This window comes from Salmo salar, chromosome 03, assembly GCF_965601325.2.
Source record: "Salmo salar chromosome 03, fSalSal1, whole genome shotgun sequence".
In the NCBI taxonomy this organism is placed as follows: domain Eukaryota; kingdom Metazoa; phylum Chordata; class Actinopteri; order Salmoniformes; family Salmonidae; genus Salmo; species Salmo salar.
The window spans coordinates 43,236,696-43,257,143 of NC_138293.1; the positions used below are offsets into that span (position 1 = coordinate 43,236,696).

The window sequence follows — 20,448 nt, forward strand, 5'->3', positions numbered from 1 at the left end:
ACCTGGAGTTTACAGTAGTATGTGAACACCCTTTATATGACAAACAGCCATCAAGGTATAGCTGTGCGCAACAGAGTTCATTCTGAGGGGGAAAGCAAAAAGGACGCACCGTAGTTTATGTTACGCAGCGGTTCGTTCTCTTCTACAAACTTTCTCTAAACTGCAAAAGTAAAACATGTCTACAGAGTGGAAAAGCTAAATCGAAGTCCAAGTATTAAAATTTGGATGAGATTATTGCAGAAATCCACTGGGAGAGTGAAACAGAACAAATGAATGAGGACTCTGAGAGAGCACAGTTTTGATTCCAATGCGGAATAAATGTTTTTGGAAGGAAAATACTTTTAGATCAGTATGATCCCTTTTAGATCAGTAAGTAAAATATGTTTTTGCTTCTCATGATTATGCAGCTGTTTAAATGGTTGCATATTAATTTGAGATATTTTTCTTTGATTTAGACATATATAATATATATATATATATATATATATATTATTACATTTACATTACATTTAAGTCATTTAGCAGACGCTCTTATCCAGAGCGCACTTCACAAAATATATAGACCTGAGCCATACCATGTATTAGCATAGCTTATGTTGGCTATTGAATAATTAACATATTTCATTATAGTGAATTATTGTGTTCCCAATACTCTATATAATATATGTTTATAGATATGTGTTGTGTATTTGATGTATTGATGCAGGGCTCATCCGTAAAAATATTAATGCAGGGCTCACTCCCTGCTAAAATAAAGGTTAAATAAAATATGTAATAGTAAACTTTTTTAATTCTCAATAGAGGTAGAGACTTGGATGACCTCTGGGAGCCAACTCCAAATAGACCACAATCAAGTCCTCCATCCCTCACTCATTCAAACGTAGGAACTGGTTCCTCCAGTCTGACCCCTGCTGCTATCTCTGGCTCCACACCCACCCCCGCCTGACCAAAATGCATAACTGCAGACCTGAATGTGCCTCAGGGCCAAAAGAGGTAGGCGTCATTGTACTCTGTGCCTCAAGACATCTCCTATCCACTGTACTACTTGTGCTGTTACCCTAAAGCAGATTCACAGCAGAAAGAGACTGCTGTGGGACTTGGCATCAGCAGCATAATCTTGTGTAGAGGACTGTGGGTGTTCTAAATACTCTAATTGTCGATAGTGTGTAAATATTTTTTTCACTTTGTGTGTGGTTTGTGCACTTATGACATTAGATCACTGTTTGCTGCTAATTTGTCCCTTATCTTAAATAGTTCACATCTGTGTTGTTAGGCATTGGATCAGCGTTCTCGTCTCGTGTTAGTACCATTTATGTAGGGAAGCTACATTGTTTGTTTTATCTTTTACCAGATCTATTGTGTTATTATCCTACATTAATTTCACATCTCCACAAACTTAAAAGTGTTTCCTTTGAAAGTATCAAGAATAAGCATATCCTTGCTTCAGGTCCTGCACTACAGGCAGTTAGATTTGGGTATGTCATTTTAGGTGGAAATTGAGATGAAGGGTCATATCCAGAAGGGGTTTTTAAGCATGTCCTGGTTTAGGTCAACCAACAGGAAAAATTCAGACTTAGTGTAGGGTACAGACCGTTTCTGATGGTGGACGATAACAGCCAGCAACAGTCAACAAAGAGATATTTGAAAGCTTAATGTCTAAAACCAGCAAATCAAATTGTTTGGTGGCTGACTTGGTGGAAACAACAGAGCACTTTGAGACATTCACCCACACCCCCGCAGAAAGATCAACCACAAAATGTTGGCACCATTATAAAAGGTTGTAATCAAGCCCTTGTCTCCAACATGGGAACAGAAGAGGAATGCCTGGTGCAGTAGTCTCAGGTTGGACTACTCCAAATCATCTTGGTTCTGACAAACACACCCACACAAACGCAAGCTTTGGCGGTCCATCAATCCATTTAAATACATCTCACACCCTACAGTAAACTGTGGATCATGAAATAACCTTCACAAATCAGCAGAATGTTAATAACCTATTTATTGACACTTTATGTAGTGTCCTGTAATACTTCGTTTGAAATGAGACACCATCAGTCATTCATAACACGTCCATAGACTCTATATCGCATGGCGTTGTACTTCATTTAAAGTCTGATCCCTTTGGGGTGGCAGGTAGCCTAGTGGTTAGAGTGTTGAGCCAGTAACCGAAAGGTTGCTGGATTGAATCCCTGAGCTGACAAGGTAAAAATCTGTCGTTCTGCCCCTGAACAAGGCAGTTAACCCACTGTTCCCCGGTAGGCCGTCATTGTAAATAAGAATTTGTTCTTAACTGACTTGCCTAGTTAAATAAGGGTTAAATAAAATGTACTAAATGTTGTCATTTATAACATAAATGTCTTATCATATGACACTGTACTTACTATAAAGTCTGATGCCTTTAGTCATTCATAACACATAAAGCTTAATGATGTAAACACAAATGTGTTAACACTTGGGGAATTATCACCAACAGCTAAAACAAATCAACATGACACTAAATATACATTTTATTTTATTTGTATATTTTTAAAACAATACATTCAATTTTTTTTTAATTATTGCAATGAAATTACACTTTTAACAAGGCACACCTAATTGAAATGCATTCCAGGTGACTACCTCATGAAGGTTGAGAGAATGTCAATAGTGTCATCAAGACAAAGGGTGGCAACTTTGAGAACCTAAAATATATTTTGATTTGTTTAACACTTTTTTGGTTACTAAATGATTACATGTTTTTTCATAGTTTTGATGTATTCACTATTATTCTACAATGTAGAAAATAGTAAAAATAAAGAAAAACCCTGGAATGAGTAAGTGTGTCCATAATTTTGACAGGTAGTGTATATGCATAAAAAGGGAATTGCATTCTATTTACACAAGCTTAACTCGGGTCAGAATTCCCCCCTAAAATATATCAACATTACCTGGTGTAAACATCTCGACAGGACACAATGTGTGTGTATAGCAGTAGTAGTCCTTACAGATTACTTACTGTGTACTAAGAACCAATTATATCTCACCAAAAGGAAGAAAACAAAACACAAACTTCCGTCAAATTAGTGGAAACTTCTCAAGCTTCCTTTTCACTGCCCATTGGGAATGAATATCATTGCAAGTGTAGTAAATGTAATCTACAGTCTCTATTTCAGTTCTTTTAAATCTGGGAGAAATGATTGAAGAATATTTAATGAAGGATCAAAGGTTTCATAATGAAAAATACAAAAGTCAGTCCAAAATGTTTTATTTTGTAAAGAGGGTGAGGAGTTAACATTGTGTTCTACTAAAGGATAATATATTCAAATGTACATGCAGTACAAGGGTAGTATGGTTGTTTGAATGCACACAACAAAAATCACAACATTAATCTTTATTCCAACATTTTTTATCTCAAATGAAAATGGATAAAAAGTTCATATCAAAAACAAAAAAAAAGTAAATAACAATAAGATGTTAGAAATTAAAACAATGACATGCAGAATGTATACTGAACAAATATATAAAAGAAACATGTAAAGTGTTGGTCCCATATTTAATGAGCTGAAATAAATTATCCCAGAAATTGTCCACACACACACAAAAAGCTTATTCCTCTCAAATTTTGTGCACAAATTTGATTACATCCATGTTAGTGAGCATTTCTCATTTCTCCTAGATAATCTATCCACCTGACAGATGTGGCATATCAAGAAGCTGATTAAACAGTATGATCATTACACGGGTGCAACTTGTGCTGGTGACAATAAAAGGCCACCCTAAAATGTGCAGTTTTGTCCCACAATGCCACCAATGTCTCAAGCTGAAGGAGCGTGCAATTGGCATGTTGACTGCAGGAATGTCCTCCAGACCTGTTGCGAGAGAATTGCGGCAGAACGAACACAATTGCATTTTATCGATAGCAATTTGAATGCACAAAAATACCGTGACGAAGTCCTGACGGCCATTTTTTTTTTTTAAGTATCTGTGACCAACAGATGCATTTCTGTATTCCCAGTTATGTGAAATCCATAGAACAGGGCCTAATCTATTTATTTCATTTGACCGATTTCCTCATATGAACTGCATGAAACTCAGTAAAATCTTTGAAATTGCTGCATGTTGCATTTAAATATTTGTTCAGTAGATTCGTCAGGTTAATATATTGAGAAACATAAAAACAGTCAATGAGTAGACAACTCAGCCATATAAACTTGAGAAACTTTCCAGGTGTTCATCCTTAAGTGTGTAATTGTTCACTTCCTTTCACTGATTTGACTGGTGTAACAGACGTGGTGGAAACCCATGCCTCCAATTCATTGCTTTTAGATTTGTGGGTAGTCAATGAGTGCACACTTCAGGAGATATTGGGGGGTTAAGCCCCTTACTGCCCGCTCCGTTGGTTATGTTTGGAGCATTAACCCATAAGAGAGTTATGTATTTGTTTTCGTACTTTATGTACTAAGTCAATAGGAAAACTAAGAAACTGCTATCGAAGTCTGAGGGATGCTAACCAGCCCTAGCCATTAGAATTTTTTTTGTTGTTAGATGCCTCATGAAATTCATGACCAAAAATAAAAGACATGTCCGGAAACTTCAACATGGGGCCGATTCAGACTTGGGAAACGCATACGTTTCCTACACACTTCTCAGTATTTGGTATTCAGACTTACCTTAGTCGGGTAACACGCTCTGCAGATGTGCCTACGTTGCGCACTCTGAATAAATTTCATTCAACCACAAGAACCCTCCCATTTGCTAGCAAACAGATTTTCTCATGGAGTTTCCATCCAATAGGGTTCAATACATTTATCTTAAGCCATCCCTTCCAATACGGTGTACCTTTTAGTTAGAATTTTGTCGACAGACTCACTAGAATATATTGAGAACGAGTTCAGAATATTACGGATCAATGAAAGAAAGCCATCTAAATATATGCATATTTGTCTGTTTCAGCACCAGTCGGTAGATTGAAAAATACTCTGATCTTGTCGATTATTCGGGTTTAGGAAAGTATTTGTGAATCATACAAAACAGGTTTAGCGAGCCTTTATGCACGAAAGAAAGAAAACTGGTTTGATTCATTCTGAAAATTGCCACATTCAATTACCCATGGCAATGTTGGAAGATTAGCGTATATTGATTTATAATAGGGAGAATAGTGTACAATAGTAGGCTCTACCGTCTATCGCATGCACTAACCATGGAATTGTGTGATGACACGGCCAAGTATTGTGTCGCGTTCAAACTGTTACAGCTTGGTTTGCTCTCAACTCCATCATGATTTAATTAGCCTAGACGTTTTAAAAATATATTATCAACTGTTACTAATGATCCTCAGCAACAACCACATAGCCATGACTGCATTTACAGAGGAAGCAAATTAAGGTAAATAAATGAAATGATAAAGTAGACTATAACTGAAGGGAACTGTAAATTGGCAGAACGAATATGTAAGGGATAATCAACGAGGGGCTATGGGTTCTTGGGAAAATAATGAACGACGTGGAAGGTGTGTTCCACGACACAGTAGAGGAGTGGAACTGACCTTCCACGAGTTGCATTATTTTCCAGAGAAAGCATAGAGCCCCGAGTTGATTATCCATTTTATACCATGCCAATAATTTAACACATTTGCCTCTAGAAATGTGTTGAACATCCACTAAGGTAGCTAGGAACTTTACTAGATAGCAAAGGTAGTTAGTTACCTTGGTAACAAAACAAACAGACTTCCTAGTTTAGCTAACCAAACCATCAGACCTAGCTTGCGATTATGAAAATCGAATTCAACAATGCCAATGTTTTCAATTCGACTTTTGCTTTCAATGCAGCTCAAACACAGAACATGCAAGGATGAACTATAGCCATTGAATTCTACCATGCGTTATTTCCCTATAACGCACACTCTAGAATGCCCTTCACAAACTAGTACTTAACAATACCATGGTATAAGTGTGGTTATTAGGCCTACTGACAGTCAATACTGATAGTGGCTAATATTTAACATGATAGAAATAGGAAACAGAGAAAGTTGGGGTAGCCTAAAATTAAGACTTCTGAGTGCCCATCCCTGCAAGTTAAAAGGCTGTACAATTTAAATTCTGCATAACGACACAGCATTTCATAAACTTTACTGTGGGACATTTTTATATACTTCAGTTTTCTGCCATATTCGTGGTTTCCTCACACGTAAAGGTGGTGGTGGATTAAGTTCAAGGTCAGAGAGAAAAGTGCATAAAAAGGGAATTACGTTCCATTTACACCCGCTTAACTCAGGTCGGAATCAGCCCTCATGTGAAAGCTGAATGGATGGGGATGATGTAGAAACCAGTCAAATGACTGACCATAAGACGGGTCAGTATACGGTGACAGACAGGAGTTCCTCTGGAGCCTGGGGTGGCTGGTTGGGTCCCAGAGGTGTGGGGGTGGTCTGGTGAGTAAAAAAGTCCCAAGGTAGAAACTGCAGTCTTAAACATGTGCCATACCTTAAAATGTTGGAGAGGAAAACACCCCCACACTCATCAATATGATGAGCAGCCAAGTCCCAAACCAAAAATTTGTCTCAGCTGCAAAAATAAGTATTTATTTTTGCAACTGAGAAGACAAAATATAGACAAAACAAAAATACAACTCCATATGTTTTTATGTTGATTGAATGTAAAGAAAAATTTTACTGGAGCTAGACTTCTGAGTATCCAAAAGTACTGGTCTGAAGGACCCATGTTTGTCAGGGTAGGGTGTTCGTTGGGATGCCCTCAGTAAAATGCCCAAACAGCAGTAGCAGAATCCTGGCAGGCAATCCTTTAGGGGGACTAACGCTATGTGCTTCCAGCAGCCTGGGCCTCTCCTCCCTCTGAGTTAACTGCGGGACAGAGCAACAACAATGTTAATACCTGTATGATGGACAGGAAGACTAGTAGTAGTCTTAAATAGTGATTGGAAAGATACATGAAGACATGCTGCTAACTGCAGGGAGAAGACTACAACAACTAGAACAATGGGAAGAGTTGGGAATAATTATTCACAATATACCAGAGACAGTTGAAGAACCTTGAAGTCACACGAAGTGCTGGAATGCCACAGACACACACCAAAGCCACTCACACGTCAATCTCTGGTCTAAACCAGAGACTGATGCACGAACGCACGTGTACACAGACACACACAGTAAGCCCACTAGAGATGTATCTAGTTATTGATCAGACCTGCAGCATTGTTGACCTGATCTTCCTCATCGCTGTCCCCTTCAGAGTGGGGCAAGTCAGCCTCGGGGGCGCAGTCTGCAGCCGGGGCCTCCTGGGGCTCCTGGTCCGCCCGGCTCTTCAGGGCCAGGATACGATGGTGCAGCGCTGCTGCCAGCTGACCTGTGTCCTCCCTTGAACTAGGCTGGAGATCATGACATTAACAGCAAGGATGGACAGAGCGAAGTCATTAAAAACGCCCCAACAATAGGGATAAACAACACATCAGACAGACAACTGCTGCACTGTGTCCTAAAAACTAGCCTCAATTGAACCACAATGACACTGAAGTTATCAGAAACGCTGATGAGGCGTTGAATTCAAGCACCTGTCTACTTCCTTATCCCTGTCCTCCCTCTAGTGTCTCTACTGAGTACTACACCACATTTCAAACTAATTTATTTAAATAGGGACAGGTACAAACACAGGGGTATTTTAATTTAGACAAAGATTGCAGAAAGCAGTCGCAAACAGTTGCAAAACGTTTTGCAACAGAAACCGGTTACTCCAAATGGAAAATGTTCTGTAACGAAATCAAGAGTCTATTGGACAAATCCAGGTAGGTCCCTCCCCATTTCGTTCTGTTGGCTTCCGTTTGGTTCGTTAGGTTCCCCCCCCAAAGGTGTGACAGATGTATACAGCTCTACAGTTTTTTTCCAACACCCAACCCCAGATAAAAGGCAAAAACTATACACATAGCGTGTGATACTGTGGCTCAGTTGGTAGAGCATGGTGTTTGCAACGCCAGGGTTGTGGGTTCGATTCCCACGGGGGACAGAGTAAAAAAAAATTTTTTTAAATGCATGCACTCACTACTCTGGATAAGAGCGTCTGCTAAATGACTAAAATGTAAATGTAAATACGACTAACGTGAAGCAGGCTAAATGCTGGGCAATGGTGATGTCATACCGATATTAGGAAGACCTTGACCCCTTGGTCCTCTGTGTCCATGGCTGTGACACGGACACTCTTCTCGCTGGCCTTGTCCACCTGCATCTGAGGCCACAGTTTGGTGTTCAGGATCAATCTAAGGCTGCCCTGGGTCCGCATCACTTGGGGTACACACAGAGGTATATGGGTCAAGGATATTAGATAAAAAATGTAAACAGAAGAAAATAGGTACACTACCGTTAACAAGTTTGGGGTCACTTAGAGATGTCCTTGTTTTTGAAAGAAGCACAGGCCATAACATGAAATTGATCAGAAATGCAGTTGTTAATATTAATAGACATTGTTAATGTTGTAAATGACTATTGTAGCTGGAAACGGCAGATTTTTTATGGAATATCTACATTGGAGTACAGAGGCCCATTATCAGAAACCATCACTCCTGTGTTCCAATGGCACGTTGTGTTAGCTAATCTAAGTTGATCATTTTAAAAGGCTAATTGATCATTAGAAAACCATTTTGCAATTATGTTGGCACAGCAGAAAACTGTTCTGATTAAAGAAGCAATGAAACTGGCCTTCTTTAGGCAAGTTGAGTGTCTGGAGCATCAGCATTTGTGGGTTCGATTACAAGCTCAAAATGGCCAGAAACAAAGAACTTTCGTCAGTCTATTCTTGTTCTGAGAAATGAAGGCTATTCCATGCGAGAAATTGCCAAGAAACTGAAGATCTTGTACAACGCTGTGTAGTACTCTTCACAGAACAGCGCAAACTGGCTCTAACCAGAATAGAAAGAGTGGGAGGCCCCGGTACACAACTGAGCAATAGTACAAGTACATTAGTGTCTAGTTTGAGAAAGACGCCTCACAAGTCCGCAACTGGCAGCTTCATTAAATAGTACCTGCAAAACACCAGTCTCAACGTCAACAGTGAAGAGGCGACTCCGGGATGCTGGCCTTCTAGGCAGAGTTGCAAAGAAAAAGCCATATCTCAGACTGGCCAATAAAAAGAAAAGATTAAGATGGGCAAAAGGACACTGGACAGAGGAACTCTGATTAGAAGGCAAGCATCCCGGAGTCGCCTGAACAGTGTCCCATGGTGGCGTTGGGGTTATGGTATTGGCAGGCAGGCATAAGCCACGGACAACAAACACAAATTTATTGATGGCAATTTAAAGGCACAGAGATACCGTGACGAGATCCCGAGGCCCATTGTCGTGCCATTCATCTGCAGCCATCACCTCATGTTTCAACATGCTAATTTACAGCACCATGTTGCAAGGATCTGTACACAATTGCTGGAAGCTGAAAATGTCCCAGTTTGTCCATGACCTGCATACTCAGACATGTCACCCATTGAGCATGTTTTGGATGGCTCTGGACGACAGGTTGTTCCAGTTTCCGCCAATATCCAGTAACTTCGCACAGCCATTGAAGCAAAGTGGGACAACATTCCACAGGCCACAACTCTATGCGAAGGAAATTCTGCCTGGTTTTCTGATCCATGCCCCAATTTGTTTTTATTTTTTTTTCAAGGTACATATGACCAACAGATGCATATCTGTATTCCAAGTCATGTGAAATCCATAGATTAGAGCCTAATGAATTTTTTTGAAATTGTTGAATGTTGTATTTATATTTTTGTTCAGTATATAACTTACTGAGACAAACAATCAGTCAAAATGAAATGTGTACAGGTGAGTATACAGGCCAGTGTGTGTCCAGGTGAGTGTGTACCTACCAAGACGTGATTGTAGTGATCCGTCGTCTGTGGATGCCATGTCATTAAGCCTGAGCAGCCCTCGACCCCGCTCTATCCACGTCTGGGCTGTCTTGTCAAACACAAACAACTTGCACTGGACCTGGGGGGGGGGGGGGGGGGGAGAGAGACACACATTACTTATCGGGGGGGAATCACCTCCGTCATTGGAATCTAAATATTTAAAACTGATCCTACATCAGCAATCCTACTCTGAGACGCTATGTGAATATGGGCCCTGATGTATTCGTATATCGTCAGCCAGAGACTAGACACCGACCTGCAAAACGTTACTTTCTGATTCTTCTCCAGTTTTGACGTCTACCTTCTCCAAGATGCACTTCTTGGCTGTGGCTTTGGTGTACGCTGCTGCAGATTCCTCCAGTGACTCCGTCACATTACCTGTGATTACACACACACGTAACAAGTTAACTAGAAATATACACAGGGATCAGCACTGGGCTATGCGTGAGTCTTACCCTTCTCTGGTATGTTTTCCTTTGAAGAGGATTCAGACACAGGGGGAGCTGGTAAGACTTTACAGTCTTCCACTGATGCCTCCCCTCCCTTGGAAGGGCTCTGAAAGCACACAGTACACTGTCAGCCAACCATACATTGTCTCTACAGTGCAATAATAAAGTCCATTCTTACAGTTCACTCCTGATACAAAGTATTCTAAAAATTGATTAAAAAAATGAAAAACCTTTTCTCATCAATCTACACACATTTTAGACATGTATTAAAAAATAAATATTTCATTTATCTAAGTATTCAGAGCCTTTACTCAGTACTTTGCTGAAGCACCTTTGGCAGCGATTACAGAATCGTGTCTTCTTGGCACACCTGTATTTGGTGAGTTTCTCCCATTCTTATCTACAAATCATCTCATGCTCTGTCAGGTTGGATGGGGAGCGTCGCTGCACAGCTATTTTCAGGTCTCTCCAGAGATATTTGGTCGGGTTCAAGTCCGGATGTTTGATCAGGTTCAAGTCCAGGCTCTGGCTGGGCCACTCAAGGACATTCAGAGACTTGTCCCGAAGCAACTCCTGCGTTCACTTGGGTGTGTGCTTAGGGTTGTTGTCCTGTTGGAAGGGGAACCTTTGCCCCAGTCTGAGGTCCTGAGCAGGTTTCCATCAAGGATCTCTATGTACTTTGCTCTGTTCAACTTTGATGCGTTCATCTTTCCCTCGATCCTGATTAGTCTCCCAGTCACTGCCGCTGAAAAACATCCCCACAGCATGATGCTGCCACCACCATGCTTCACCGTAGGGATAGTATTGGCCAGGTGATGAGCGGTGCATGGTTTCCTCCAAACATCACACTTGGCATTCAGGCCAAAGAGTTCAATGTTGGTTTCATCAGACCAGAGAAGCTTGTTTCTCATGGTCTGAGTCTCCTTTAGGTGCCTTTTGGCAAACTCCAAGTGGGCTGTCATGTGCCACTCCTCAGTAAAAGGCTTCTGTCTGGCCACTCTACCATAATGGCCTGCTTTGTGGAGTGCTGTAGAGATGGTTGTCTATCTGGAAGGTTCTCCCATCTCCACAGAGTAACTCTGGAGCTCTGTTAGAGTGACCATCAGGTTCTGGTCACCTCCCTGACCAAGGCCATTCTCCCCAGATTGCTCAGTTTGGCCGGGCGGCCAGCTCTAGGATGAGTCTTGGTGGTTCCAAACTTCTTCCATTTAAGAATGATGGAGGCCACTGTGTTCTTGGACATTCAATGCTGCAGAAATGCTAGTACCCTTCCCCAGATCTGTGCCTCGACACAATCCTGTCTCGGAGATCTACGGACAATTCCTTCAACCTCATGGCTTGGTTTTTGCTCTGACAAACTGTCAACTGTGGGACCGTATATAGACATGTATATGCCTTTCCAAATCATGTCCAATCAATTGAATTTACCACAGGTGTACTCCAATCAAGTTGTAGAAACATCAAGCATGATCAATGGAAACAGGATGTATCCGAGTACAATTTCAAGTCTCATAGCAAAGGGTCTGAATAATTATGCATCTTGCAACGGCATGCTTGGATATACTGTATAACAGTCCCAGGCTGTTGCATTTCTCAGGAGCCATCTCTATTTGGGTTCAACTGGGTTTGCTCGATCACCATCTCTATGGTCTATGTCATGGCCTAAAGAGCAACTAATCAAACAGACAGTCTCTACTCACTAGGACTCTCTCTGACATGTTCTGCCCAAAGACAAATTTGGCCCCCTTGTCGGTATTGTGTATGGCGTTCTTTGAACTGAAAGGAATCAAGAAGAACAAGAAGAAGCTATTAGCACATTTTAGTAATTTAACAGAAAGTTATCCAGAGCAACGTACAATTAATGCATTCAATTAAGGTAGCTAAAACAATCATATTACGCTCATTCAACACCTTAAAAATTGTGGGAAAAAAACAAGTCTGATCTGAACTCATAAAGAAGCAGATTCTCTGCCAGAGCAAAGGTCTGAAAAGCCAGTGACATAAAATGTTACCTGGGGGTGGCGATGTACTGTAAGAAATAGTTGGTTCCCTCTTGAGAATCCAGGGGTAACAACTTGCCATCTTTACTATTCTCTTCCAACTAGAATGAGAGATAAAGAAAACCGTCAGCTAAAAGAAATATTTTGACGTTTCTTGCTAAGATTTTTTTAAACAAAAATAAATAGGATATTTAAACATCACCCTTGAACAATTTGAAGTGATTGTTTAAAAGGGAAATAACCACCTTTGCTCTGTCTTTGATATTTTGCCCAAACACGAAAGAAGACTCTGCAGAACAATCGTTCTTCTCTCTGCTCGCTCCATCCTCCCTTTCATGTTTCTACAGGAGACAAGAAACAGCAGTCAGTCATCATGATGGGTTTGGGGAATTCAGCTTTCATTTATTGTTGAATAATAATAATAATAATAATAATAATAATAATAATAATAATAATAATAATAATAATAATAATAATAATAATAGGGCAACCAGAAAATAAACATCAACTGCAGGATTCTGACAGTAAATGATTTCCAAAAAGTAGGTCTGGGCAGTTACTACTCTATTTATGCAATTACAAGCTAATCAAATCTCAAGTGATGCCATGTAGCGCTAGCACACTTCTGCCTCTGTATATTAGACAGGACCATGATCGTAGTCCTCACCGGTGACTTAGCGAGGACGTCTGAGTGCTCAGTGTTGTTCTGGAAGATGCTCGACCCTTCTGACGTTCCGTCGGACGACTTCGTCACCCCATTAGTGGACTCTGAGTTGGACTTGACTGGTGGGGCCTGGAGCAAGGCTGGCCGGAGCACACTGCGCTGCTGCTCCTTGGGTTTTTGACTGGGGACGCCTGGAACACAATCTGCTAATGGATTGGATCTGAATGCCTTACAGAACTACCCCATGCACAACCATGTACTATATCATGCACCACCATGCACTATATCACAACTACCATGCACTATATCACAATTACCATGCACCACCACATGTTACATCAGCACTATCACACAACACGCACCACCACGTACTATATCAGAACTACCATGCACCACCACGTACTACATCAGCACTATATCACAACTAACATGCACCACCATGTACTATATCAGAACTACCATGTACCACCACGTACTACATCAGCAATATTTCACAACTAACATGCACCACCATGTACTATATCAGAACTACCACCATGCACCGCCATCCATATTAACATGCTGTACTGCCATCTACGTTTATAAATTTACTTGGACCAGGAGTTTTTCCTGACTACTTGACCTGACCAGGGAAACTTATAGGGCCTAGTCATGGGCTATAACAAGGGCCCAGTTTTTCTCCTTCTAGTCAAGTCAGCACGCCACATACCAGACCACACCAGTTGAGGCTGGTGGGAGGAGCTATAGCAGGATGGGCTTATTGTAATGGTAAACATGGAGCGGTATCAAATATATGGAAACCACATGTTTGACTCAGTTCCATTTAAGCCATTACAATAAGGCTGTCCACCTATAGCTCCTCCCACCAGCCTCTACTGAACCACACATACACAGGCATCAATACCCACCTGAACTAGGCGCCTGGCCGTGGATGAGAGTAGGTGGTTTTAAACGAAACCCTACAGGCTTCTCATCTGGCGAGAGGAAGAAAAAACAGAACATGTAGAATTGTTTAAAAAAACTCAACTAAATGGCAGCTTTCATAGTATTATTATATCCTCAGTACATCTTATCATTAAATAAACAAAGCTGGACTACAGTTTATAAGTATACAATCCATATTACATAAAAGTCAACCACTGGAGACTTCATGAGTGAAGCCTTTATGATGAGGAGTTACTAGAAGAAGTAGAGAAGTCTCACCTGGTTCTGAGTCCTCTGAATTCCCAGTTGGAGACGGGCAGAAACTTGAGGGCATGAAGACATTGTTCTTACTAGACCCTGCAGAGAGCAGGAGAGAGGCAGAATTACACACAACACATACAAGACCAAATCTAGAAAATATATTATTTTCCAACAATTAAGTAAAAATCAAGGGAAATACATTCAGCAGGGAAAGACTTATCTAATGTGTTTCATTACCAGAATGTGAAGGTGGGAACTGTGTTAAAGATGAAGTCCTCTCTCTTTTTACTGGAGGACAGTAGCCACCATCCTCTTTGTCTGAACCTGAAAATAAGCAAATTGTCTTATTTTAGCCTTCCGTTGAAATGACCAATTAAAATGCTCTACCTGGGCACTAAGATATGCAGTAGGGCTGTCCTACTGGTCGATCAAGAGTTGTCTGTTCTTTTGACTAATCGATTGGTTGAAATCTGTGTGTTTTAATAAAATCAACTATAGGCTACTAGATGTATTGTAAAGGCTACTGAACATGTCTGATGCTTTAAGAACACCGTTTGATTAAATAATTAAGACACATATCACTCAAGAGGGAGCCAGAGATCCAGATTGCCTAACCAGGAGAAAAAAAACCTGTGCCTGACCCCCCTCCTGCCGCTACGCTCCTGAAGTTGCCGGTAATAGGCTACACCAGGGGTCAGCAAACTTTACCAGTTGGAGTGCCAATTTATCTTACTATTTCTACCGATCTGCGTGCCAGTTGTGATTTTCAAATGCACATTTTTGTGGAACACTTTTAATTTATAATAAAGTGTTCATATCTCAAAATCATTGTCATGTGATCAATCAACATTTTATCTGAATCTTAACGACAATGATACAAATCTAAAAGCAACTATTGCCAACTTTGTACAAATAGCCTACACAAAAAACACTGCAACTTGCAGGTAGAAAATATCCTGATAAAAATGTATATCCTAGAAATCACATTGGCTACGCAAGGCCTGTTCGCAATGAACTTGATAATCAACTGGGTCCGGCCCCGAAGCTCGCACTAGCAAATAGAGGTTGACCGATTATGATTTTTCAGCACCGATACTGATTGTTGGAGGATCAAAAAAAAAGCCGAAACCGATTAATCGGACTATTTTTTATTTATATATGTGTAATAAAGACAATTACAAAAATACTGAACGAACAATGAACACTTATTTTAACTTAATATAATACATCAATAAAATCTATTTAGTGTCAAATAAATAATGAAACACGTTCAATTTGGTTTAAATAATGCAAAGACAAAGTGTTGGAGAAGAAAGTAAAAGTGCAATATGCGCCATGTAAAAAAGCTAAGCTTTAAGTTCCTTGCTCAGAACATGAGAACATATAAAAGCTGGTGGTTCCTTTTAACATGAGTCTTCAATATTCCCAGTTAAGCTTTAGGTTGTAGTCCTATAATAACTATTTCTCTCTATACCATTTGTATTTCATATACCTTTGACTATTGGATGTTCTAATAGGCACTGCCAGCCTAATCTCGGGAGTTTATAGGCTTGAAGTCATAAACAGCGCAATGCTTGAAGCATTGCGAAGAGCTGCTGGCAAACGCAGTAAACTGCTGTTTGAATGAATGCTTACGAGCCTGCTGCTGCCTACCACCGCTCAGTCAGACTGCTCTTTCAAATCATAGACTTAATTATAATATAATAACACAGAAATACGAGCCTTAGGTCATTAATATGGTCAAATCCGGAAACTATCATTTCGAAAACAGAATGTTCATTCTTTCAGTGAAATATGGAACCGTTCCATATTTTATCTAAACGGATGGCATCCATAAGTCTAAATAATGCTGTTTCATTGCACAACCTTCAATTTTAGGTCATAATTACGTAAAATTCTGGCAAATTAGTTCGCAACGAGCCAGGCGGCCCAAACTGTCGCATATACCCTGACTCTGTGAGCAATGAATGCAAGAGAAGTGACAATTTCCCTAGTTTAATATTGCCTGCTAACAATTTCTTTTAAATAAATATGCAGGTTGAAAAAATATATACTTCTGTGTATTGATTTTAAGAAAGGCATTGATGTTTATGGTTAGGTACATTCATGCAACGATTGTGCTTTTTTCGCAAATGCGCTTTTGTTAAATCATCCCCCGTTTGGCGAAGTTGGCTGTCTTTGTTAGGAAGAAATGGTCTTCGCACAGTTTGCAAATGACCAGGCGGCCCAAACTGCTGCACAGAACGCAAGAGAAGTGACACAATTTCCCTAGTTAAAAGAAATTCATGTTAGCAGGCAATATTAACTAAATATGCAGGTTTAAAAATATTGATTTTGTGTATTGATTTTAAGAAAGGCGTTGATGTTTACAGTTAGGTACACATTGGTGCAACGACAGTGCTTTTTTTTGCGAATGCGCTTGTTAAATCACCCGTTTGGCGAAGTAGGCTATGATTCAACGATAAATTAACAGGCAACGCAGGACAAGCTAGATAAACTAGTAATATCATCACCCAGGTGTAGTGAACTAGTGATTATGTTAAGATTGATTGTTTTTTATAAGATACGTTTAATGCTAGCTAGCACCTTACCTTGGCTCCTTACTGCACTCGCTTAACAGGTAGTCAGCATGCAACGCAGTCTCCTCGTGGAGCGCTATGTAATCGGCCATGATCGGTATCCAAAAAAATGCCAATTAGCGATTGTTATGAAAACTTGAAATCGGCCCCAATTAATCGGACATTCCGATTAATCGGTCGACCTCTTTTAGCAAACTTGCAAAATGTTATAAAATATTCTGGGTCCTCAGAGTTTCCTGCTCCAGTGAGCTTGGGACAGACACAGCTGTAAGGCTATTTGTGCAAGGGATAAGAAGTAATCAAGTTTTGGTTTATTTTGAAATAAACTAAAACTTGTTTCTCACAAGTGTAGCATAGGTTTTGAGCTTTGCAAACAACGTGTCCACTCCAACAATGAGAACAGTAAACGACTTTAATAATAATATATTGAATGCATTATCAGAAATTACCATTACCAAACAAGCATGGAAGATTAGAAATTATGGGAATTAACGGTAAATATACTACTGGTGATATGTTATGGGGAATTGATAGACACTATCAATCAAAGGGCAAACAATTCACAATGAAGTTATGAAACAATGAATGCACACGAAATGGTGGGAGAGAGTGCATTCTGGAGAGAGACGTGCCTTGTGCATATTAGCCACACTCCCCTTCTTCTTGGACTACGGCATGCCCGTGGCCTCGTCAATGGATTAGTCCACTGAGACAGGCGCAAATCAGACAGGTGTCTTGCATGCCATGAAAAAAATGATCCATTTGCAACGGCTCGTCTAAATCAATCTCGGTCGATCAACAGCCTATCGACCAGTGGACTAAATGGGGTCAGCCCCACTACGCAGTATAATTTGATCCCTGGTAAATGAACTACAATAGTATTAAGGGCATTATAAGGTTAGATGGAAATCATATGATGAAATAGGCTAACAGTCAGATGAGATGTATGCATAACCTACCTTCATCTTCTGCACTCGATCCATCAGCTGATCTCTGTAATAGAGAGCAGCACGAGGTCAACTGTTTGTTTCTCAGACTAGAAACAATTGAGTCAAATTATGAAGCTTTACAGTGAATTTCCATGAAGGCCCATTGATTTCCATCAATGTGAGGGGAAAGAATAGAGTACTGTCTAGCTTACCTTCTGTGCTTTATCTTTTTGGAACAGGAACACTGGTGGCGCTATGGCAGGCTTCTCTGTTTAATGAAGAGGGAAATCATGCTTTACCATACAGAAGAGTACATTTGTGACTTGTGTGAAGTGTAGGCCTAATATCAAGACATCACAGCCTGTGAATCAGTTGTTTGTGTCAACAATGAAAAACACAGTGATTGTCAAAATCATTTGTCATGAGCAAACACCCTGCAGCAGTTTTGAGATGACACAGGTTCTGCCATAATGTTTTTTCAGAAAGCTAGAAGGCCTACATCTGTGCAATTCCATGTCTGGCACTCTGGATTCTCTGTTTAGCGTAGGCATGTGTTACTAATTCCACAAAGATGTTAAGAGTGCCACTTGAGGAAATGCAGGAATATTTAGCAAATGCTAAACCATAAACCTAGACAGACAAAATATTTCTGCCAAAAAGAATCCCAAACACATGGATTCAGACAGTTTTTTCTTCTTCTGCTAACTGGGTCTAACACACATACTTCCAACTCTCCCCATTCAGTTGAGGTACTTCTGAATAGATGCCAAATTACCATGATGCAAGGTTTGAGAATAAACAACTTGCATTATATAATCCTTTATTCCATTCAGAGAGGTTGAAGTAAACAACAATCAGTTCAGTCAACAAAAAAAACAACCATACTAGCCTAGAATAGATAAGGGACATTATATTTAATCAAACAAATGTATCTAAATCAAATTAGGTATTTCAAATAGGACAATGTGTGCATCAAACAAATGCTATTTTAAACATAGGCTACATGTATGGACAACACATTGACAAGAGCATTGGATTTAGACCATCAAAACTCATGGCCTAGCCAAATGAAACTGCCAGGACAACTAGCACCTCAGCAGGCCAGGGTCAGAGTAAGGACTGTCATACTTTGTAAATAAATACAAGCACATGATCCAACAATATGTGTAGCTTGATTGTCACTTATGACAACAGTTTAGCCTAGCTTCCAATCCACATATCCAACCTTACTAGCTAGCCAACTACAAAATTAGGATAGTCTGGTTAATATAAATGCGGTCACAATATAGCGCTGGCCAACTACAAGCTAGTTAGCTAACAGGATTTGGCGCACCAACCAGACTTGATAAATGAGTCACCCAGTTCAGAATGTGCAGCATTCATTAGCTAAGATTGCTAGCAACATTTGCTAAATTGGCTACCTCGCTGGCAAGTGGGGTGTGAACAAATAGCTTGCTACCTTTAAAGAGACGTCATGATTTTATTAGCTAAATAATTGTCCTTGACAAATAGCCAGTTACCACTAATGCCAATGCATGATATAGAAAGTTAGCATTAAGAGGAAGGTAGCTAGCTAGTTAAGCCCATGAAGTAGCTAGCTACCATAGCCCCATGAAGTGTCATTTCACCGGTTAACGTTAGCTGAGGAAATTGTTAGCAACCTAGCTGTGACTGTAACAAATTAACAACTCGTATAGCTAACAAGGTGGCAAACGTGCGTTAACTAGGTAACTGATTAGCTACAATATACCTTACTAAATGTAGTTAAAAGTAACGTTAACATACAGATCTGATTAGCTAGCGTTAGCCAGCTTCCCATCCCCGCCTAAATAGCCCAAGTTAGATGTGGCTGGCTTGCTATGGTAGCTAGCTACCTGTATTGTGACAATTAACATGTTCTTTCTTATGTAGCCGGTCTGCAATAACAACTAGTTGCACTATTTTATTTAAAAGCTGTAAACCACTACGTTAATTGCAATGTAATTTTTTTTTAAATAAATAAATACGTAAACTGCCATTCACATAATTCAACAGTTTTGCTTTGTTTCCTCACACGGACAGTGCTCACCTTCGTTTGCCAATTCCGCCATTTTACTTCTCTGCTCACACCCATAACCCACCGCGCAAAATACATAAACGCTGCTATTCTCTGGGCGCGTTCGTAAATTCACTCTGGCAATCTACTCCGATTTCAGAGCACCCCGTCTGAGTGTGCAAAAGCGCAGAATAACTGATGAATTTATGAAAGTTCAATACGCCTTGAATGTGACCGGTGTCAGTAAACGTCGGCAACGAAACGTAATTAAACTGTTGCCAGCAATACAGTTACAATCACCAACGCTATGGATGACATGAACAAAGCCTAGCCAGCTCTCGACCTAGCAGAGCTGTCTAGGCGTTGTTCATGTCATCCATAGCGTTGGTGATTGTAACTGTGTTGCCGGCCATATCTCAATGTTGTCTGGAAGTAGCTAACAAGCGAGTTAACTTTAGCCAGTAAACTTAGGCGCTTGTCTACCGTTGTGAGGCCTGAACGCTCGGATCAACCCTACTCCTCGGCCATAGCGTCCAGTGTGCGCTCTGAACGTTCCGAGAACGGATCTGACAACATTCTCAATTTACGAACGCGAAGAGTGCACTCTGAGGCAATCCAAAGTGAATTTACGAACGCACCCTCTGTTTATTTCTATGCATATGCATTTTACCCTCTACCTACATGTTGTAGATATTACCTCGACTAACCGCCGCACATTGA

At 40.3% G+C, this 20,448-nt stretch overlaps 1 protein-coding gene across 2 annotated transcripts; it reads right to left on the minus strand.

Moving 5' to 3' along the window:
• Positions 1 to 3,228: 3,228 nt before the first annotated feature.
• LOC106600517 (ran-binding protein 3) lies at positions 3,229 to 20,000 on the minus strand. Of its 2 annotated transcripts, none has more exons than XM_014191938.3 (16): positions 19,762 to 20,000; positions 17,906 to 17,961; positions 17,724 to 17,757; positions 14,423 to 14,509; positions 14,204 to 14,281; positions 13,909 to 13,974; positions 13,004 to 13,203; positions 12,582 to 12,677; positions 12,349 to 12,437; positions 12,037 to 12,112; positions 10,343 to 10,442; positions 10,144 to 10,265; positions 9,846 to 9,966; positions 8,127 to 8,269; positions 7,182 to 7,362; positions 3,229 to 6,838 (listed from the first exon to the last, which is right to left on the minus strand). In XM_014191938.3, exons 1-16 carry the CDS (start codon positions 19,781 to 19,783, stop codon positions 6,795 to 6,797), a joined length of 1,515 nt encoding a protein of 504 aa, XP_014047413.1. In that variant the 5' UTR covers positions 19,784 to 20,000; the 3' UTR covers positions 3,229 to 6,794. The 2 variants fall into 2 exon arrangements, with proteins under 2 accessions (XP_014047413.1, XP_014047414.1); XM_014191939.3 differs by having other exon boundaries at positions 13,004 to 13,191; positions 19,762 to 19,998.
• Positions 20,001 to 20,448: the final 448 nt, after the last annotated feature.

Coding starts and splice junctions, on each gene's coding strand:
- LOC106600517 (XM_014191938.3), bottom strand. CDS start 19,783: ATGGCGGAATTGGCAAACGAAG. Junction 14,282..14,422: donor GTTCCCACCTTCACATTCTG/GTAATGAAACAC, acceptor TGCTCTCTGCAG/GGTCTAGTAAGAACAATGTC. Junction 12,678..13,003: donor ACGTCCTCGCTAAGTCACCG/GTGAGGACTACG, acceptor TGTCTCCTGTAG/AAACATGAAAGGGAGGATGG.